This window comes from Cyprinus carpio, chromosome B5 (genome assembly GCF_018340385.1).
Source record: "Cyprinus carpio isolate SPL01 chromosome B5, ASM1834038v1, whole genome shotgun sequence".
NCBI classification, from domain to species: Eukaryota; Metazoa; Chordata; class Actinopteri; order Cypriniformes; family Cyprinidae; genus Cyprinus; species Cyprinus carpio.
Window position 1 is genome coordinate 27,643,536 of NC_056601.1, and position 22,907 is coordinate 27,666,442.

Consider the following 22,907-nt stretch of genomic DNA (forward strand, 5'->3'; position numbering starts at 1 on the left):
TTTGTACATCTATCTTCATATCATATACACACAGAATTGTAAACGTATTGCCCTTGCGAAATATAGATTGTTCAGTATAGGCATAATAGGAATAATCATACAATATATATTTAATGTTTTAATTGTAATATTAAATGACATTTTTCAAATAATTAAATTAAATTTTCATTACTTAATAGATAAATTGAATGAATGTTTTATGCCTTAAAATTTCTGATCAAAAAAATCATAAGGCTATTGTAAGAATAAATTAAACTTGTTTTTATGCTTTCAAATAATTAGACATTCTAAAACAGAATTTGGTAACAATAAAACATAAGGTTGGAAAAAATAAAACATTTGATAGGGCCCTAAACATGTAATTTAAAAAAAAAACTTTTAATAAATTGATGTTAAATTGTTTGAGCTTCATTATTTTAATTCATTAGACATGCTTTTGATTAAGAAAATTGATTTTAACCATTAAAAAGGAGTCCAGAAAAATATAAAATAAAAAAAATAGCACCCCACCCTGCCAACCACCCAAAGCCGTAAAACCTGGGGGAAACACTGTAGGGAAAATGAAAAGAAAATAACATAAAAACTTTCTTGAAGATCCTCCTTAGGCATTTAAAGAATTCCATCATACAGTTCTCTCATATAATTTTTTTCACTCTGCCTTCCGTCATGTTTTCATACGAAGCATTTTACAACATGCTAAGAAGTATTTGAGTTTAAAATCAAATCGCTATAAACAAATACGGTTTTAATAATAATTAAAATTTGAAATGGTAATACTAACCATCAGGACTTTTTATCATATTGTCAGACCAGTAACCATTTCATCCTAATTTCAGACAACTCTTTCAGTCTGTATTTAAAAAACACACTATCCCTGAAAGTTTGAGTTTGCAAGAATAGTTTGCAGCTGTGAAAGTAACTAGTATTAGCAACCACCTTTTTCAAGACAAGTAAAATCTTTCAGCCCATGAATTACTCACCCTCAAGGCATCCTAGGTGTATATGACTTTCTTCTTTCAGACGAGTCCAATCAGAGTTATATTAAAAATCTTTAATATATATAAATCTTTGATCTACCAAGCTGTTTAATCACACACAACACGCGAATAACTAATAAGTCCGCACATCGCACACGCCGCTCAGAAATGACGAACACGGAAGCGCAGCGGAGAGATTGAAACAAAACATCAGCCACGAATTAGAAGTACAAATCAAGAATTTGTAAAGAAGAATGTCAGAGGATTTTGATATAAGCCAAGAAGAGACTGGTTTTCCTTTGCTAAAGTAAGGAAACTTTGCTTCCTTTGCTCTTGTTCACAAACGTTGGTTTTCATGAGACTCACTGGCGCATGCGCAATGCCGACCTCATACATCATCAGCCTGGATCTGCTTCCGTGTACAACTGTTGGCGCAAGCTAGATTAAAGTGATTATTGCATTTTGAATATAGATATTTTTCTTACAAAAACGCATCTTTTTGCTACAGGTGGCTTTTATTCACCCCCCAGAGCCGTGTGAAACATTTTTAATTAGGGATGGATGCGCTTTATTTCACTTCTTTTGGACTGATGCACTGCAACACCCACTGACTGCCTTTAAACAGCTTGAAAGATCAAAGACAATTTTTAATGTAACTCCGAATGGATTTGTCTGAGAGAAGAAAGTCATATAGACCTAAGATGCCTTGAATGTGTAATTCATGGGTTAATTTTCAGTTTTGGGTGGACTAACCCTTTAAGATATATTGAACTTGTGTTCACCACAGACCTTATTTCAGCCATTTAACCAATGCTCCATTCAAATAATCCCATCAAAGATTGATGGAACTGATGGAAATGCTAATTTGTGAACTTGTTTCTGGATTTTGGCCTACAAAAATCCATCATCCTGCAGCTGTCCCTCAGTCCTGAGGCGAGTCGGTCATGGCTCTCAGCAGCATCTCAAAGCTGAGGAAGGTCACGGCGTTCACAGGGAATGCTCTGACGCTGTTCAGAAGAAGGCCTTTGAAGAAGACCCGCATGCCCTCCTCACGCACACTCACAGTAATGCAGTTCAGCACACCGCTGTACATGCGACCACCGCCGCCACACATCTGCAGTCGAGCCTTCACCACATCCATGGGGGTGGCACAGGCCCATGTGACCACGCCAGCAACACCACCGGCTACCAGGACAGCAGTGTTACCTGAAGACCACATCTTCATATTACTACTCGGTATATCACTATGAAAATGTGTGGGCCTCCTGAAATTGCATTTTGCAAACTATTTAGTAACTTTGCTAAATAATCAGTCCTAATGAATGATGAGCTGTATTCATATATATAATATGAAATAATATAAATAATATACAACCATAAATATAAACTTACAAAAATATTAATATATAATTAATACATTAAAAAAAATAACATCATAATGTATAATACTCTATTATGAATATACTGTAAATATTAATTTTATAAGACTTATAGTAAAATCTTACCAAATATTTCAGGATATTTCAACTTGCATATCTAATATAGTAATATATAATATACATATTCTATATAGTATTGTATATAATATACAGCCATAAATAGAAACTTACAAATACAATATACTAACATATTTATTTATGCAAAATTACCTGGTTGCTTCCCTTTCTCAGTCAGCATACTGCAGATCAGCTCATATGGCAGGAAGTAAAGTCCAAAACAAGGCACGTCACGCAGGGCAAGAGCCCAAATTCCTCTGAAAAGGCCTTTCACCCCGTCCTCTCTTAAGATCACAGCAATACAATGTATGGGGCCTCTGTACTTATTTCCACCTGACTTCGTCTGGTTCTGCAGACGCACTTTAACCAGGTCTATCGGTGCTGAAACAAACAACTGTGAGAGTGGATCAAATTAGCACAAATTAGTGACATGCAATGTGTTGCTTTAGATTGTTTTGGACTTTGCTGGCTTGATGCCCAGACTTGCCTGTGCTAACCCTGAAAAACACCCGGCCATGAACACAGCAGTGAGTGACGACCGCTTGCTTTGGTCAGAGTTGTTGTGACCTGACCGAGTAAGGTAATCCAGCGCATTACTGTATGAACCAAAAGCCACAGCGTTGCTAATGGCAACAGAGATGACAGGAAATGACATGCCTTTAAAAAATCCACGAGACTGGGGAAAAAGCAAAAAGAAGATCTGTCATTCAAGTGATTAACATTTCATAGACACAGAGGCAACTTTTAAAACAATTTTCTAACAAACATAAGTGTTTATTGGTGGAATGGCCTGCCCAACTCAATCAGAGCAGCTGAATCCTTAGCCATCTTCAAGAATCGACTAAAAACACATCTCGTCCATCTTTATTTGACCCACTAACTCTAGCATCTCTATCTCTATTCTAATTCTATTCTTTAAAAAAACTTGCCCCTTTTAGACTTGCACTCTATTAATTTACTAACTGCTTGTTTTCTTAAAAGAAAAGAAAATCTAACACTAGCTTCTCTATTCTTTTTGTATTCTATTTCTTTTATTTGTATTTATTGTACAATTAAAAAAAGCAAAAAAGCCCTCTAATACTAGCTTGCTCTATTCTTTTTTTCTTTATGTCTCTTTTGCTCACCAAGGCTGCATTCATTTGATCAAAAAAACAATAATATTATGAAATATTATTCAAATAAAAAAAAAAAACACTTTCTTTTTGAATATATTTATATTAAAATTCCCTTGGTTCTTATGGTGTATTGCTTCCTGGATGAACGTTTGCAAGGTTTTTTGATAGCTGTTCAAACGTTTTTTTTTTTTTTTTTTTGCCCTGTTCATCAGAAAAATCCAGGACCTGCACATTCTTGGTTTTACCAGCATCCTCTACACATTTGAGCTCTTTAAAAAAAACTGTCTATATCATGTTAAAATTCATCTTTTCTCATATGCAACTCACAAAAGGTGCAAACATTCACTGATACTCAAGAAGGTAACACACAATATTTGTAACCAAGGGAATGTAAAACTTTAAAACTAGCTTAACAAGAGCAGTCCTAAGTAAGAGCTCTTATTTGGAAAGTTTTGTAAACTTAAGGAACAAACTGTGTAGGTAAATACGTAATATACATAAAGCTATACAAGATAGAGTTGTTAATATATCCATAGTTAGTTTATCAATATGTAGCGTGAAGAAGCATTAAAAGTGTGTCAAACATAACAGTTTGTGCTTATGTTCAGAATTACTATACAGTGCTGATTTTGAAATACTGTTCCCTTTCAGTGAGTCTCGTTCGATGTTATGTTGATACTGGCGTTATGGGGTCTCACTTGGGAGCCCAATCACTTACAAGAAATGGCCAATGAATATTGGCAAGTGAAATTTGGATGCCACGCCACTCCCTGTACATATTGGTATATAAGTTTCTTTCTCACTGTCAGTCCCAGCTAGAGGTCTTCATGGGTCCACTTGGATCTGAAAACCCAAGGTCCAGCCCGTGACCTGAGTGGGTTTGGGTACAAATCTTCTAAGAGAGCCTCAGACACGGGTCGGGTTCGGTTTAAGCGGCCTTGGGTAATTTAAAATAAAATGTGCTTTTTTCTCAAATGGACCCGATAAGATTTTTTTAAACTATCCCGGATGCAAACTTGTGGCGTTTGTGTTAAGTTCATTTGAGAAACACACATAGAAAAGGAACATGGCCTACATTTGTAACCTGAAAATCCATTTGAGATCATGGAAATCCACTCAGTTCATTAAACTGCATGTTCGTGCAGGGCTTTTCTTTTTTTGTGTGCAGAAGCTCTTCACTAGAGATGAGGTAAATCATGTTTGTTAAATAACATGATTTAATAGGCAATCAATTTGCTTCTTTTCAAGCTATCACATTTAGTTTTCAAATCCGGTCACAATTGAAAGTCAAACTCAGGAATAATGTATCCATCAGACAGCCAAAAATATAAAGTAACTAGTAAATAAATGAAAGTATTGGAACAGCAGCCAAATCAGTGAGCAGGACACTGGGATTTTTATCTTGACTGACTGCGGGGCTACAGGCAGAGCCCACGTCAAAGCTGTTTAAGTTTGGGACCAGTCGGGTTCAAAAATAAATGCCATGTCATACTCAGGTCTTATTTCATCGGGTCAGGTCTTTCTTTAAAAAAAATATTTATGCACGTCAGTTTTGGGTAAGAAGTGAGCCGGGTCAATTCGGGTCGGGTACGGATTTTAAGACCCAAGAAGATCTCTAGTCCCAGCACTCTCCTTCACCACATGCCAAGAGGATATGTTTGCAGGACATGTGGAGATTGCAGTCCTTTTGGTGAAGGATACAATAGAGCCTGTCCCTCCGGCCGAAATACGGTCAGGGTTTACAGCCAAGGGACGCAATAAAAGTGCTCCAAATACAACCGATCTTGGAACTGCGTGTTTTAAATTGGGGCCCTTCACAAGCTCCCGTTCAGGATGTTGATGCAGAACACATTCTTTCATGTGTTCAGATCCAGGAATGGTTAGAAGCGATCAACCTGAAGGGCACATGACCTTTCATGTACTTTCATATCTTGATCTTACCTGGTCAGGTCTTACCTCAACTATCTAGACAACTAGCTTATAGTAGCTCACTCATGAGATCTGTTCTGTGAGCACAGGAACTTGGTGCTCAGGCATCTCAGCCTTTGGGTCTGGGGTCAACTGAGAAAAGAGCAAGCTCTCCCCTGTGCAGAGCATCACTTTTCTTGGTATGGAGTTGGACTCAGTCAACATGACCGATCTCACAAACCGATTTGATGCCGGTTTCATCCGCTGCTTCAGGGCAGGCATTTGCTCTTCCGGATGGACAACACTGCAATGGTTATGTACATCAACCATCAAGAGGGGAGTATGCTCTCATGGCATGTCACACCTCACCCGCCATCTCCTCCTCTGGAGTCAAACATGGCTTAAGTCACTGCCTGCCATTCACATCCTGGGGGAGCTCAATCGTACAGCCGATGCGCTCTCATTACAAATTATGTTCATAAGAGAATGGAGACTCCATCCACAGGTGGTATAGATGATCTGGAGTTGATTTGGGGAAGCTCAGGTGGACCTGTTTGCTTCCTAAGAGTCCTCCCATTGCCAACTGTTTTATTCCCTGACTGACCCCAGGGTCTGCACAAGTTTGCAGTTCCCCCAGTGAGCCTCCTTGCACATACAGTGTGCTGGATCAGGAAGGATGAGAAGCAGGTTTTGTTGATTGCACCTTATTGGCCCACACAGACCTATTTCTCAAACCTTATGCTCCTTGTGACAGCCCCTTCCTGATATATTCTCCTTTCGCGGGAAGGGGGAAACCATTTGGCACCCGCATCCAGATCCCTGGAACCTCCACATGTAGCTTCTTGACTGGACACAGCAGACTTTAGTGGCCTATCACAGGCAGTGATAGACACTATCACTCAGGCTAGAGCTGTGAGCCATGGTGGTGCAGCTGGGTCGATGGGCCGAGGCAGAGTCCGGTTCTTGGAGGCTGAAAACGGAGACCAGGATCCCCTGACCACGGTGGAGCTGGAGACTGACAGACCCAAAGCGAATCTGCTCCACAGATGGAAAGCAGAGGATGAGCTGAGGGACTGGGCAGGATGCAGTGGCAGCGAGGCAGAAGATGGCAGACGGCTCATAAGAGGAGTTGGAAGAGGGAGGCTGGGTGGGAATACATGACAGACAGGGTTTTCTGGGCAGGTTTATGCAGCCCATACACACCAAAGCGCAACTCCCCGCACAGACAGGGCAGCGGATAGGGGAACTACCTCCTTGGTCGTGACGGGACAGACAGACAGTTCTGAGGTGAATGCCACCACTGTTTCATCCACTGTTGCGTGCGTTGTTGCTCTAGCACCTGGTCAGACGACAGATGAGTCTCTGGCTCTGGGGTGATCCTCAGTCCTGTCACTCTTTCTGGTGATGGCTCATCGGTCGTGATGGGCTTTGGCTCTCCTTCTGCGTTGGGCTCTGGCTGACACACTGTGCAGCGGGGTGATGGTTGGCTGGGCTTTGGGTCTGGAGTGGAGCTGGTGTTGTCATTGATCCACAGGACACCAGCACCCACTCTACATATGCTGCAAAGCTCCCTCGAGGACATTCCCCAGACAACTGCGCATGTGTAGCATTGTTCAATCTGCGCGTAAGAACGTGCTCAGGCAGTCTTCCAGGAAGGTGGTCAGATGGGTGAGACCTAGGAATTCTTCCACATGCTCCTCGAGGGAGTGGTTTCCATGCTCAAGGAAAAGCAGGTTAAAGTGATCCATAGAGAAACGGAAAACAAAAACTCTGACAAAAAAAAATAATAATAATAAAAAATAAACAAGGGTAAATCACAGCACTTTCGTTTCTTTCTGGTCAGTTATTCTGTCATGGAGCTGCTAGATTGAAGATAGACTGAAGGTGCACGAAGTAGTTAAATCAAATAGGGTTTATTCCACAAGACAAAGGTAATCCATAATCAGCACACGTGAGGTACAAACATCAATAACCGACCAACTTAAACTGAAAAGAGAGAAAATTAAGTACGCAGACCAAATGAGACAAGACACACCTGAACATAAGGATGACCTTAAATCAGGAACCATGACAACAAACACAAGCGAAAATGATGCAAACTTAAAGTATAACTGAACAGAAACCATGAAAACATAGGCTAAATTCCCTTAATCATCCATCACAATGAGTAAAACTAAAGAATATAGCTCTGATATGCACCAAAATATTGTTGAGCTTTGCATATTAGAAAGTGAATGTAAGAAAAGAGCTTAATAATTGAAAATTCCACCATTAGGGCAATTAATAAAAATTTTCAATCATCAGAAAATGTTACAAATCTGCCTGGAAGAAGAAGTGTGTCTATTGTGTCTATCAAGGTGAGGAGGATAGTTTGAACTGAAGAGGAGAACAATCAACATGGACCTGGAAATCTGAAGGGTCTGGAGTGATTCTGTATGAAGAAATTGTCTCTGAACTCTTGTCAGGTGTTCTCTAATCTTATCATGCGTTAAGGTTAAGTTTATCAAGGTTAAGACTCAGAGCTGTTATCTTGGCAAAAAGTACTGGATAAAAGGGAATGATTAATTGTGGCCAATGTGTATTAGAGAAAAACATTTATTTCAGATTGAGCCCCCCATTTTAAATTCTTATTCTCCAATGAAAAATGAGTTTTGTAAATTTTTTAAATAAAAGATCAAAAGGATTAACAATGCAGATTTATTTTCACAGTCGCCTTTGATAAAAGCAAAACTTTGTATATGTATATGTACTGTATATACAGTTTATGTACAATGTAGTTTTTGATAACTTACTCCTTCATGTGTGTATGTTTTGACCACACAATCAAATATCCCTCTATACACAGCCTGGGTCTGCAAGCGCACCTATGAACATAATAAAGGCATCAACTGCATTAGTAGTGTCAGTGACTGAAAACCAGCAAATCACACATATTTCAAATCTATAATCAAAGTACCTCACCTTTACTGTGTCCAAAGGGTGGCCAACAACTAAACCAACAGCACCTGACACCATATATGATTAACCATTTGTGAATCATTGAACAGTTTGCAGTCTGATATTATGAAACATATATAATAGAGTAACAGAGTAATGACTATATTTCTTATAACCTTGTACAAAGTACTGCAGCTGTACCATTTGTGAAGAAATCATATTAGTTGTTGAGGCAGTTGTTATTAGATGTTACACCAAACTTAACAGTTTATTTCTATCTGTTCTAAAGGTTTTTACGAAAAGGATGAATTGGTGAAAGTTCACCAAACACTGTGATTTTTATTTTTGACTTTTATCATCATTATTATTTATATCATCAAAATGAACCAAGAAAGCTGAATCTGGCTTTATGATGGTCTAATTTTTCTTCTGGAAATGTATGCAAGTTAGTGCATATTTAATTAGATTATGCCCTATTTTCATATATGATCATAACATTTCAGTTTACTTGCAATACAAATTGTCTTAATGATATCAACTGGGGAAAGTATGGTGAAGTCTATTGTTATATTGCCTTAATGCTTTCAGCTACCAGTAATATACACTGATATATAGGCTACCAGCGTTTACATATTCATACACTATTGTATTTACACGTATGAGCGGTATGAGGGGCGTCGTAAAGAATATCATGGTACTACCGACCTGTTTATAACTTCAGTTAATGGCTGATAAAACCGACCTGATTCAAAGTCATCTATTAGCTATGTTTTTCCCCATTATTTCAACCAGACATGTTAAGAATTCCAAAGTCAAAGTTAAGAATTACCTGAAATCCATCCTGCGACGAACTCCACAAGCGGCATTGCACATTCATCAAACTCGTAAAATACACTAATAATATAAGTCGATTCTATAAAATATTTTTCAAGCAAAAACACGTATTTCACGGTAAAACATGATTGTGTCCACTTTGAGCAGAAATAATCTTGCTTCAGTATACTGTACTGTCACGAGAGCGACTGCAATAACTCTGGCCTTTTAACAACACAGCGGATCTGCATTTTTGGAAGAAACTTAACGTTACTGTTGCTAAAAAGTACATCGAGAGAGAAAGAGGGGGTCTTAAGAATCGTTTGGTCTCAAGAGCTGCTCTACTACCATCTGGTGGTGATAATGTACCTTGTCAAATGTTTATAATACTGCTTTCACCTAGTATTATTATTAAAATGATGTTCTCTTTACAAGGGATAATTTTCAAAATATATAGCAATTGTACAATACCACTGAAATGCAGGAAAATATCTACTGTGTATATGTCAACGGGGTTTTTTTTCATTCTTTGCTTCTGGGGAATAAAGTGGATCTTACAATTACATGCTATAATTTAGCATAATTTTCACATTTTCATTGTATTAACATTTTGCAGTCTAAACATAAAAAAAACAATGATTACATTAATAATGCATATGTGCTTGCATATACTTCATCACTATCAAATAAATCTTTTTAATATTGAACAGTATCAGACAGATGATAGATAGACAGATAGAGAGTGAGAGGCAGAGAGAGAGATAAAGAGATTTATATGCAAAGATATTATTTAATCCAAACACTGCATGTTGACTGCATTTTACTGCATGTATTAACGTAACATCCATCTATTAATAGAGCTCGGTATCAGTTAAGATGTGAGTCCTATAGTTTCTATCAACGTAATGACACAAAGATCTGCGAGGGTTCTTGGGACGTCTTGACCTGTTCCTGGTCCTTAAAGCAAGGTCCTAGTCCTTCAGGAACTGAGAATGAGAACCTCTGGAGGAGGGAAGTGAAGAACAGGAAGAGTGTATTTCGTGCCAGCTGCTCACCCAGACATGACCTTTTCCCTGGACAAATGTAAAGGCAGGACACATGTATGCAAACATCATCTTACATTAAAACACATCATTTGTAAGTGTGATTGAAATACAATGAAAGTCTACCTGCCGAAAATGGATAAAATGCTTCCCGTTTCCTAAAATTCCTTTGGTCATCTAGGAAGTGTCCAGGATAAAACTGATCTGGTTTTTCCCATTGTGATGGATCCTTTAGCACAGATGAGAGATTACAGATGACCAGTGTGCCTTGTGTGAAAGGAAAAAAATACTCATATAATTACAGTCACATATATTATACAATGCCAGAGTTTGCAGAGTTTGTATTTTGATCAGCGCAAGGCCAAACGTCCATATCTATGAAGTAAGTCCCTTTGCGAAAAAGAAGTATACTTCAGCATACTTTTACAATGAGTACTTATTACGGAAATAATGCATTTTAAAAGAACATAATTAAGTGTGAACTGAATGTGATGTTTTCAGACACATGAATGTTGTTTGCATGTTATTTGGAATTAATGAATATGTATTATAGTTCAAATTTCTATTAAATGCAATTAATATAATTGTGTTGTTTTTTTTACCTAATAGGACATAAGTAATCATCTTCAGATGTAATTTCATATACTAACAAGTACACTTAATTGGCCTTTTATTTAATTAATATTATATTATCTTTAAGTGCAATTCTTGAAAATGTACTTTTAAGGTTTGACTACTACTATAAGTGCACATTAAACAATTAAAGTGCACTTCTTTTTCATAAGGGGTATTAATCTTTATCAGGATTTTCAAACTAATATGAATATTTGATCCACTTATTACCAATATTAATATAAATCAATTAATTTTATCAGGCTCATTAACAACATTTAAATACTTTTCCTTACAAACCTTGTTCAAGTTTGCAATACTGTGCGTACCCAGTGCAATTTACAAATTACCCAAAGCAAATAAATACAAGCAAAAGCAATTAACTTGAAGGAGAAAACAATCAAAGAAGTGCTTCCATGGGACATTTCATTAGTACAACAATGGTACAACACTAGAGCAGAAGTACTTTAGGAATGAAGTATCCAGCCAGTATTGAGTCTCGACTTGTCAGACGGGGCGCTGTCAGAGGTAAGATGTTGCTCACTCTCTGAGTTTCATGAAGAACTGCGTCTGTGTAAGGCATACTGGCTCGGTCTACCAAACATGGCTGCCGCCACTTTCCAATTACACAGTCGATCTCATCTTGAACTTTATCTAGGAAAAATGGCGACAATCATACAATTTAGTGGCTATGTTAACAACCACATATAGTACAGGTTATTGTGACTCACATCATGAATTATATTAATATTCCCCCAAAAAAGAAAACAGTCTGAAGATGTACTCATCCTCAGGCCATCCAAAGATGAAGATGAATATTTTTCTTCATCAGAACAAATTTGGAAAAAAATTGCATTACATCACTTGCTCTCCAATGGATCCTCTGCAGTGAATGGGTACCGTCAGAATGGGCGTCACTTCACAAGATGTTAACTGATGGACTGTAGTTGTGTGGACTACTTGTGGATTGTTGTCACGTTTTAATCAGCTCTTTGGACTTTCTGTCTGATGACACCCATTCACTGCAGACGATCCATTGTTGTGAGCAAGAGATCTAACGCTAAATTTCTCCAAATCTGTTCTAAAGAAGAAACAAACTCATCTACATCTTGGATTTGACCTTTGAGCAAATTAAAATTTTCATTAAACCAGTGGTTCTCAATTCCAGTCCTCATGCCCCCCTGCTCTGACATTTTGTAAGTTTTTCTTATGCTTCAGACGTTTGTTCTATTCAAATGTTAGTGCCCTGCGAAATGGACATCACAGGATATTCCGCCATGATTCCAGTTCGAAGCAAACGTATATGTTCCATTCAAAGTGCATCGAAGTGTGCGAGACATGAATTTAAATTGTATTTATTTACAGAGGTATATGATGTCACACTTGTTCGTGTGTGAAGACGTTGCGCAGCGCAAGATTTCCCCTGCTCAGGGAGTAGGGTGCAAGAAACACTGTGTAGGGACCATGTCAATAGGAACACAATTCATGCACGGAGCTCACTTCTAACGAGCTGATTATCTGAATCAAGTGTTAACAAAGATACATGCAAAATATGCAGAGCTGGGGGGCGTGAGGACTGTAATTGAGAACCGCTGCGAATAAACTATTCATTAAGTAAGTCTATTACTATAAATCTATATAGTGTTTTCACAGAATAGATGTTTTTAAGTTCACTTACTTTGGATGTTGGGGTACTTGATCATTAGAAGTAAAGCCCCTCGTAGGGTGTCAGTCATGGTTTGCGTTCCAGTCTTAAGCAGGTCCACAGTGATGCAGGCAAGGTTATCCCCAGTGAAAGCAGCCTCTGCATCCTTCCGTCTCTAAAACAAAACCATGATTCAGACACACTGGACCAGATTTAAAACTCATTCTGTCAAAGCATAGCAGAGGTCATGATTGATATTCACACTAATTTTAAGTCAACATGAAATCAAATTTTTCTATCTTAATGCATGTTCCTGTTTTCATTGCGTACAAAAGTTTGTCTTATAAAAAATCTAACCTATATAACTTTTATATTGCAACATATAACTTTGTTTTACCTTTCTCTAATTTTTCAAGCCCTAAAATGGGTTGTGAATACCATTTTGTGTTGACTTTAGATGCAAAAAAATCTATGATATTATAATGCTTGTCACAGAGTACTTTAGGAATCAATAAATAATCAATGAAAGTCTTCACTGTCTTACCTTATCTATCTCTCCAATGTAGGCATCTATGAAATCACGATGATAAAAAGGATCCCAATCCTTCTTATGTTTCTCAATTTGTTTCTTAATGAAGGTTGATAGCTTTGAGTAGTTTAATAAAGCTGTCTTATGTGGTCCATAGAAACGTTTGACAATCCCAGGAAATGCATTGTAAAACTAAAAATATATTAAAACAGAAAATTTGCATTAACATCATCTTATTTCACATAATCTGGTAAAAAATGGTCAACGTTATAGCCTTCCGCATACCATGTCAACTCATTTATGAAAGATTAGCTTAAATAAGTGTATTAGGAAAAACAAAACCTTTATATTTCACCAAAGAAAAAGTACCTGAATTTGTGGAATATTTTCTATGAACATGGAGTCTGAATTGAGAAGTAGGTTCTGGAAGTCAGTGAAGTTGTCATCAAAACGCTTCCCAAACACAAAACATCCAATTACATTAACAGAGGCATTGTTTAGGATGTCATGAGGGTTGAAGGGGCTTCCTGTCAAGTAATATTATTGTTACTTTAAGCAAAAAATGGGGTTTGGAACAATATATGAGTGAGTCAGTAATGAAATTGAATTTAAAGTTTAAATTTGCAGCACTAAGTAGTGAATTTGGCAAACTACCAAAGACATGGCTAAATGCAGCACCGCACCTTGCTCTTCCTCAAAGCTCTGACACAGATTGATGCATTCTTGTTGAATGTGATGCTCCAAAGCATTTTTGCCCTCTGCAAAGGCCTTCAGGTGAAAGGCAGTAAAATGGCGCTGCTTCCTCCACTTGTATCCACTACTCAGTGAAATGCCTGCAAAAAAAAAGGTTAATTTAAACAATTTGCCAATACTTGTTCATGAAGTGACTGGGTTTTGATGTCAGAGATTCAGGTAAACTTTTTGTAGTTCTTATCAATAATTCTGACACACAAGAAAAACTAGGCTCACCATTTCCTTGAACTACTTCTTTAAAAGGAGGAGATATGATCCGGTCCAGAAAGTAGTCTCCTTGTGTCACCAAAACCTCCTTTACCCATTCATATCCAGACACTAGCACAATCTTGTCGTAACCCACTCTGAGGCTGAAAATGTTGCCAAATTTTGCAGCCACCTGCATGACCAGCAACTTACATACATTACATACATTTCTACATGTCATTTTAAAATAACTTCCATTAACTTCTATTGTTTTAAAATATGAATAAGCCTTTATGGTAAACTAAAATATAATTTATTATCTCTGACGTTAGTGGCTCTATTCGTTTCCTGTTAAATCATTTCATGTTTTACTTTGTTTTCATGATTTTTTATTTCACCACGTGTCTAGTTTAGTTATCATTATTCCTTGTATACATACTCTTTTGTTTCAAATTTGGTGTTGCGGTTTTGTGTTTGCTTTTTTTGGTGTTGTGGTTATGTTAGTCTAGACATCAAAATAAGTGTACTTTAAACAAAAGATTAAGACAATGATTCAAAATACTTTCATTTGACATACACTTTTTAAAAGTCTACTTAAACATGTCATGTTCTCTACACTTCTGTGGTCTTTTATTTCATATTATATTATTTTTATAGTTTAAGATTTTAAGTATATGCCTATATGATGACTTCAGTTATTAAGTAAACCTAACAAACTAACTGAAAGATATACATCAGTGTTTTCATCATTTATGTCTGTACACAATTGTTTCCAGCGCAACTGCAAGTGCTCGTGTTGAAATAAACACTATCCTGATAAAAGCGTTTCTGTTCCCACGGTCACATTTGCCAATCTATATATGGACATTAAGAATATAATATCATCACGGCTTCAGAAAGCATCTTTGTGAGCTCTTCTTTAACGTGTGTGAAAGAAATACGACTGAAACTTGTACCTCATCCATCACACGACAGTCGAAACCGATGAAAACGTTGCCAAGAAACGGAAAACTCCATGGTCCTGGTGGAAAGTTCGGCGCCTTCTTACTTTTCCAAAAATCAAAAATTAGTAACGCTATGAGAAGAAGTCCCAAACAACTCTTGACATCCAAGGCATTCAGTAATGACATCAAAAGCATGGTGCTGCTTTGCTCTGTGCAGAATTTGCTTCCAAAGTCCACTCGAGCTCACGTGTCACTAGATGCATTTCATCATCACAGACGTAGTCAAATAAATAAATTTTAAATTTTAAAATAGCCTTTTAAAATAGTACGTAAATTTTGATTTTTGATTTTGATTTTTTTTTTTTATCATGTGGAATAGAAAAGCAGTTACAACTTTGAAGAAAGAAACAAAGAAAGAAAGAAAAAGAAAGAAAGAAAGGTTCATATGAATTCTTAATAGTTTTTTTTTTTCATTTACATATTAAAGCATTTCAGGTTTTTATTTATTTTGTGTGTTGTCCCATCCTCATTCGTCACACTTACATAGGAATAAGAGAGGCATATATGACAGATATGTCATCTGATATGTTACAATATTTTTGAGGAACAAGACTGTATATGTACTACTTCAAGAATTTAGCATCAAGGATGAAATATGAGGGTGGAAAAAAGCAAAATGTCTTGCAGTGTCCTTGCATTTTAAACCAAAAATTTGGAAAGGTTCAAAGAATCTACCATTATGTTAGGGCTTGGCAAACCATAACATTATGAATAAATCTGAATAAAGAAAGATGTACTACTGAGATATCTGAAATATGGTTTATTTAAAATATAACAGTAAAACAGTTATGCTAGATGTGAAGGGTGATGAAAATTTGTGTTATGACAACTGACATGTAAACAATATACTTCAGATAACATGGTGTGTTTCCTCTCTCCTGGGAGCTTCCTTTCTGTCCTCACCTCCTCTTTTGGAGAATTGATATGTCTGTCATGACAGCACACTTTGATTGATTTCCAGGTTACAGCCTTGAGGAAATAGGGAAGCATCAATTTGAGTACTGAAATGCACCTAATGTCTTCCCATAGAGCTCTTCACCGGCTGAGAACTGCCACAATCAGCTATAAGCCACTACCTGCTACCCTGCTAAAACCTGACTGCAGTTTTCTGCTGATGGTGTAGTTCTCACACAAGGGGAAATCTCATTTGTTACTGGTACTAAAGGTAAACTTACATAACTTACATTATAATTAATTCTCAGAAAATAGAGCAATATTGTACTAGAGTATAATGTAAAGCATTAAATTTGGGGTTGTTGATACAGACCAGACTGCGCAGCCATAAGCAATACCAGGTGCAATATAAAAGAATTAGTATTAAATTGCCAAAACAGTAACATTTAAATATAAACATCAATTTACAGTTGTTAGATATGTTGTAGATTTTTTTACATTTTCCAGGTTCATTTAATATTTAAGGTTAGTTACACTACTGTTCAATAAAGATTGCATTAAATTAATTAGAAATTCTTGTAATATTAAAAATGATATCTCATTACAAGAATAAATTTCATTAAAATATAATACTGGTAATCTGGTCATTTCTGAAACATCATGTGAGTTACTATTTTACAGTATTTTTGAAAAACATACACATAAAAATACAACAATAAAATACAATAAAATATAATACATATAATACAAATAAAAAACCTTACTATTTTACAGTATTTTTGATCAACATACACATAAACAGCCTTTATGAGCATTATTTGTAGAAGTCTGCATTGTATTTGTTCAAATCTTGGAAGCTTTACCGATTTTAAAAACAATTAAGATACTTTACAAACATGATTCACTACATGTATTATTTATTATATTTCCTGAAATGTTATAACATTCCTTGAAAGATAATCAGTGTTAAAGACAACTTGAATTTTTAAACATATGCTCTATGAACAGTATTACTGTGGGATTTTACTCAGTGTGAAGAGAGTACATTTCAGATAGTTGCATCACAACCCTTTTGAGATCCTTTCATGTATCATGCATAAGTTAATGCGTTTAGATGGTCATAACATGAATTCAAAAAAAAAAAAAAAACTTGGTTAATGAAAAATTGACACGGTTTATGAATAAATAGAAGATGAATTGTCTTCCAGTGCTGCAATAATACACTTTAAGCTTCTTATTGTAAGTCCATATTTTCTGTTTGTTTGATAGTTCAGTTTCTTGTTTGTTCTGTTGTATTTCACAGGAATAGGATGCAAAACAATTGTAATGGCACCAAAAATATACAAATAATGTTCATTTATTTCCAATAAGACCATTTCATGTTTTAAAGATCCCAAACAAATTAGTCTCTGGTAACACACAGTATATAATTTAATGGAATTAAATACTTGCTAATGACCTGCTCTTATCATCTGATCATGGTTGTATCTCTATTAGTGCTACTGGATCTTAGCGCTGCGTTTAACACTATCGACCACAACATTCTTTTGAATAGGCTAGAAAACTTTGTTGGCATTAGTGGAAGAGCATTATAATGGTTCAAATCATACAGTACTTACTTACTTATCATACTTATCATAACATACATACTTATCTGACCACCATCAATTCGTAGCAGTGAATGAAGAGGTATCATGTCGATCACAAGTGCAGTATGGAGTACCTCAAGGCTCAGTACTAGGAACGTTGCTTTTCATGCATTACATGTTACCCTTGGGAGATATCATCAGGAAACATGGTGTTAGCTTTCACTGTTATGCGATGACACTCAGCTCTATATTTCTTCGTGGCCTGGCGAAACATACCAATTTTAAAAACTGACGGAATGCATAGTCGATATAAAAAACTGGATGACGAGTCATTTCTTACTGCTAAATTCTGAAAAAAACAGAGGTGTTAATTATTGGACCTAAAACCTCCACATGTAATAACCTAGAACACTGTCTTACACTTGATGACTGCTCTGTCAATTCTTTATCATCAGTTAGGATCTTAGGTGTGCTATTTGATAGCAATCTTTCCTTCGAGAGCCATGTTTCTAGCATTTGTAAAACTGCATTTTTCCATCTCAAAAATATATCTAAATTGCGACCTGTACTCTCAATGTCAAATGTAGAACCATTAATTAATGCGTTCATGACCTCAGGGTTAGATTATTGTAATGCTCTATTGGGTGGTTGTTCTGCACACCTAAAAAACAAACTCCAGTTGGTCCAAAATGCAGCAGCTAGAGTTCTTACAAGAACCAGGAAAAACCACCATATTAGACCAACTCTTACAACAATACACTTTACCCCTATTAAAAATTGTATAGATTTTAAAATCCTGATAATTACCTATAAAGCCCTGAATGGTTTAGCACCTCAGTACTTGATCAAGCTCTTATCGTATTATAGTCCTCCATGTCCACTGCGCTCTCAAAACTCTGGCAATTTGATAATGCCTAGAATATCAAAATCAACTGCGGGCGGCAGATCCTTTTCCTATTTAGCACCCAAACTCTGGAATAATCTACCTAACACTGTTTGGGAGGCAGACACACTCTGTCAGTTTAAATCTAGATTAAAGACCCATCTCTTTAACCTGGCTTACACATAACACACTTACACATTTCTATTACTCAATACACTCAGATCAGTCTGTATTCAGCCAAGATGGTGGATCAGCACCTAGAGACGACCTCTACAGCCCTGAATTTCAGCAGAGATCAGGACAACTAGATGAACCCCAGACATGGATCCCCAGTGAATACCTTGTCTCCTAGACGGCTATCGGGACAAGACCATGGAACCAGATGAGCCCTCTGCACAATTACACTTTGCTGCAGCATTGATCAGCCTGCTGGTTCATCTGGCCAGAGGAGAACTGGCACCCCAACTGAGCCTGGTTTCTCCCAAGGTTTTTTTCTCCATTCTATCACCGATGGAGTTTTGGTTCCTTGCCGCTGTCGCCTCTGGCTTGCTTAGTTGGGGACACTTAATTTATAGGGGTTTGTCGACTTGATTGCACAGATACTATTTAAACTGAACTAAGCAGGATGATGACATCACTGAATTCAATGATGAACTGCCTTTAACTGAAAATATTTTTTTTCTATTGTCCTTTTGCATCGACACTATTTTCCTATTTGATACTGTAAAGTTGCTTTGACACAATCGGTATTGTTAAAAGCGCTATATAAATAAAGGTGACTTGACTAACAATAAAAAAAAAATCTAGAACAAATACTCTGGAATGGATATTAATGATGAAAGATGATTTCTGAATGATAAGAAAGGATGCCTTTTGCTAGCTACTTGTGTAGTTACTGTATCTACCAGTAGGGGGTAAAGTGGCCATGCAATCTGTAAAACCTTTAACCCTTCCCTTGGTCCCAAGAATGAGCCAAAGAGCCACAGGGTTTGACCCTATTTGCACTGCCCTGTAGTAATCAGTGTACTCTGATTTTTGTGACAGTTACTTCTTTTTTTGCACAATTCATACAAAATTTTCATCACCCTTGTGCTTTCATCCTAAATAGTCCAGTGGAGTGACAATTTTAACAGTCCAAATATTCCACATTGTTCTTCAGTTAAAACAATTTTAAATGTAAAATATCAGTTTCAAATTAATTCTGATGGAACAATAACTTTTTTTAATAGGATTGTCTGTTCTTTGAGAATGTAAGTTTTGGTAAGTGGGTACGAAATTCCACTAAAAAGACATTGCTTTACGGCAAGAACAAATGCATGTGCAACAGCTATCCACTGTAGGACAGTGGTGTGTGTTTACGAGAGAATTACAATCACAAATGTAGGGGTTCCAATTTGCAAAAATACACAAAACTACATACAGTTGCTTTAATATGAGGCCATAAGAGCTTCATACATTATATTTATTTGAAAAAAAAAAATGAACAAAGTGCATTTTTTTTCTGAAAGTTCAGCATGTTACATTATTGAACATACCAACTATTTCATGTCAGCTATCTGTATATATGTTCAATATATACTGGACCTAAGAAAAACAAAGAAGGTGTAGATACAGTCAGATTTGTGGTTTTGCTTATATTAATTTACGTATTTAAGAGCGTAGAACATTTGGAAGGGGATGTGGGTCATTAAAGCCTCTTTTTGCTTGCATCAGCAAGACTACAGTAGGATAAGAGAGAGATGTAGAGCTATTTTATGGGAGAGAGAGTAAGGAATGAACAGCTGCAGGTTTTCCAGGATACACACTACAGATGCTCTCTGAAATTAAAAAACAAAAGAAGCTCCCTCCCCTCCCCACACAACTATCCCAAAGGAAACCTTTACACCTGCTTACAGCTCTGTGTATTGAGTCCTTCAACATGGTTTTGTTCCAATTCGGCACAAAATGTCTGTGTCTGCACACACATACACAAATCCTCCCTGTCCACATAGGCTCCACATGGTTCCTTCTCGCTGCATTATTGGATAAAGAGAAGGGGCAGGAATGAGAGAGTGTTCTTTGATGAGTGTGTCTTAAACATACTTTTTCTCCTTTATTTTGAGAGACTGGGGTGTGTGGAGAATAAGGTTGCTTCGATGTCTACAATATTAATCATGTCAGGTCTGTTTTGTTATTCAAAACACATATTGTTTCAAACTCAGAATAGTGCCTTAGAGCAAGCTGAAGGAGACTATGACAAGGAAAAACTGAAAATATTTAAGGAACCAGAATCAGCCGGGAAAATCCCATCCTCTTCTGGCAGGCAGTTATCAAAATAAATGTCCATAAGTCAAATGTTATTTAGTTACATAATATGCACCAAACTGATAGTGCAGTCTTAAAAATAATGGTTCTTTATTGGCATCTATGGTTCCATGAAGAATCTTTAACATCCATGAAACCTATCGATTGCACAAAAGATTCTTTATCCACCTTATTTTTAACGTAAGAACTTTTTTTAACGTAAGGTCATTTGTAACTAGAATGTACATGACTTCAGGTGTCATTCGCTTCCATTTATTGTAGCTGAACAAAACTCTCAGTTTTATGGCTTAATAATGCAAACTGGTATTTGTTATCATATTACTTATAATATCAAAAACAAAAACACACTTTTTTAAAACAAAAATATTTACACCTTTCTGCACCACTTTAATCTTAGTTTTATCTCTGAAGATTTTAGGATGGTAATGGATATAGATCGTAATAGATCTACAATGCTCCTGAATTGCTGCTGCTGTTGGTTACTGCTGTTGATGTAGCCAGGAACTTGCTACTGCCAATACATACACTATAATATGGTGCTCTGAGTATTTAAGACATACTGCTGCTGGAAAAATATATAAAATAACCCGTAGCAGATCTACTGTATACAGGTGGAGCTGGGGGAAAGGGAGGGTTCAGAGGAACTCTGAAAGTGAACTGTTAAATGCTCTAGTGAATGTTAACCAGCCATTTAAATGTAAAAAAAATAAAAATAAAGCTGCAAGCACATTGGCTGCGTATGCAACACGAACCAGTCAGCTTGTGCCAAGTAGTTTAACACTGTGAATATCATCAGTTTGCATTAGGAACCCATCAGCCTGCGCAATCTAGAGTGTCATGGCATTTATTTCCCTAACGCGGCTAATGAATTGGAAGTCTTGCACATTCATAGATAAAATAGCTTACTTCCGCTTTGCAAAATAAGGGTATAGAGGGGAAAATGTTCTTTAGATTATTAAAATGATCTTCACGTGAAGGAAAAATAGTTATTTTAAGAACTGTTCACTAAAAGGGGCTTTGAGGAACCAAAAACAAAGGGTTCTTCTCTCTTAGCATCACTGTGAAACATAATTTATTAAAAGTGTACAGTATGTAGGCCTATATGGGAAGAAAAAAAAAACATTAAATTAAGTTAGATTAAATTATGTATTCAGTTAATTTGTAAAAGTCCATCCCAAACCCACTAGAGTGAGTAACTAGCTGCTCCATGGGTGTCCCATGTTGCTGGTATAATGTCATATGGGTTTGCTGCTGTCAGAATTGATGTATGAATGTCCCAAAAATGGATGCAGCCCACCAGAAACCTTCTGTGTTTGTCGTTCTGTTTGTTTGTTAATTGCTGCAGATAGGACGCCAGAGAGAATATAACACAGAAGGTGCATGTAACGGGAAAAGGTTGAATTCCACAAGAGGAGTGGCGCGAGAGTGAGAGATCGACATAAAAAAGACACAAGAGAACATTAGCGCGAGAGCCAAAGAGAGAAAGAGAGAGAGGTGCGCAGTACTGCAGCAGTACCCCTCTCAATGAAGCCTTCTCAGATCTGTCTGCCTGACTAACTAGTGCTGCAGCGGAGGAGAGAGACAGAGAAGAGAGAGAGGGGGAGACGCGGCGCACACGCTCACTCCAGTGCTGCAGGACTGGATGAGAGGAACTGAGATAATATCCACAACACCAGCAACCATCACCGGAGCTACAGAGCCGTCTCAGCCCGTCACGGCGCTCGCCAGCTGGTAACGGCACTATGGCACAAGCCGCCAAACATCTGCGCAAGAATAAGGATTTAGAGGCGCTCGCCGAACAGGAGCGGAAGGAGAAAGAGGAGGAGAAGGCGAAGAAAAGGAGCCGCTCGCGGGATAAAAAGCGCAAGGTAGGGAAGAGAGATAAGTTGACAGCGGATGAAGGGAGGGGGACAGCACTTAGATATTAATGCTGGGATAGCAACAGAACACGCAGGGCCAGGCATCCGCTGCTGTTTACACGTGCATGTTCAGGTGAGGTGCTTCCCCTTGTGAGGGTCCGCTGGCACAAAACGGCCCAACACGAGAGTCTGCTGGAATTATCCCAGCAATGGTGTTTGTTTAATATTATTATAGTTTGTATATTTTCATATAAAAATTCTGTTAAATTGAAAGAAATTGAGAAGAAATCATTAAAAATGCATTTATTCTATACACACTGATGGGCATGAAGAAAAAAGAGAGAAGATGCAGACAGGGCC

At 37.1% G+C, this 22,907-nt stretch overlaps 2 protein-coding genes across 3 annotated transcripts; both read right to left on the reverse strand.

The window, feature by feature from the left end:
* Positions 1 to 1,557: 1,557 nt before the first annotated feature.
* Positions 1,558 to 9,906, reverse strand: LOC109077936 (solute carrier family 25 member 45). Of its 2 annotated transcripts, XM_019093252.2 has the most exons (6): positions 9,263 to 9,906; positions 8,458 to 8,501; positions 8,289 to 8,360; positions 2,961 to 3,149; positions 2,627 to 2,867; positions 1,559 to 2,183 (listed from the first exon to the last, which is right to left on the reverse strand). In XM_019093252.2, exons 1-6 carry the CDS (start codon positions 9,297 to 9,299, stop codon positions 1,900 to 1,902), a joined length of 867 nt encoding a protein of 288 aa, XP_018948797.1. In that variant the 5' UTR covers positions 9,300 to 9,906; the 3' UTR covers positions 1,559 to 1,899. The 2 variants fall into 2 exon arrangements, with proteins under 2 accessions (XP_018948798.1, XP_018948797.1); XM_019093253.2 differs by lacking the exon at positions 8,458 to 8,501 and having other exon boundaries at positions 1,558 to 2,183.
* Positions 9,907 to 10,049: 143 nt separating this feature from the next.
* On the reverse strand, positions 10,050 to 15,200 carry LOC109077931 (cytochrome P450 2J2-like). The gene is made up of 9 exons (XM_042725129.1): positions 14,971 to 15,200; positions 14,045 to 14,207; positions 13,759 to 13,908; positions 13,445 to 13,602; positions 13,091 to 13,267; positions 12,580 to 12,721; positions 11,368 to 11,555; positions 10,416 to 10,557; positions 10,050 to 10,319 (listed from the first exon to the last, which is right to left on the reverse strand). The coding sequence occupies exons 1-9, from the start codon at positions 15,151 to 15,153 to the stop codon at positions 10,144 to 10,146; spliced, it is 1,479 nt and encodes a 492-aa protein (XP_042581063.1). The 5' UTR covers positions 15,154 to 15,200; the 3' UTR covers positions 10,050 to 10,143.
* Positions 15,201 to 22,907: the final 7,707 nt, after the last annotated feature.

Coding starts and splice junctions, on each gene's coding strand:
- LOC109077936 (XM_019093252.2), bottom strand. CDS start 9,299: ATGCCGCTTGTGGAGTTCGTCGCAGGATGGATTTCAG. Junction 3,150..8,288: donor AAACATACACACATGAAGGA/GTAAGTTATCAA, acceptor CTTTTTCCCCAG/TCTCGTGGATTTTTTAAAGG. Junction 2,868..2,960: donor GTTTTTCAGGGTTAGCACAG/GCAAGTCTGGGC, acceptor CCACTCTCACAG/TTGTTTGTTTCAGCACCGAT.
- LOC109077931 (XM_042725129.1), bottom strand. CDS start 15,153: ATGCTTTTGATGTCATTACTGAATGCCTTGGATGTCAAGAGTTGTTTG. Junction 13,909..14,044: donor AGAAGTAGTTCAAGGAAATG/GTGAGCCTAGTT, acceptor TTTTTTTTGCAG/GCATTTCACTGAGTAGTGGA. Junction 10,558..11,367: donor CTGGATACTTCATTCCTAAA/GTACTTCTGCTC, acceptor CCTTTCACACAA/GGCACACTGGTCATCTGTAA.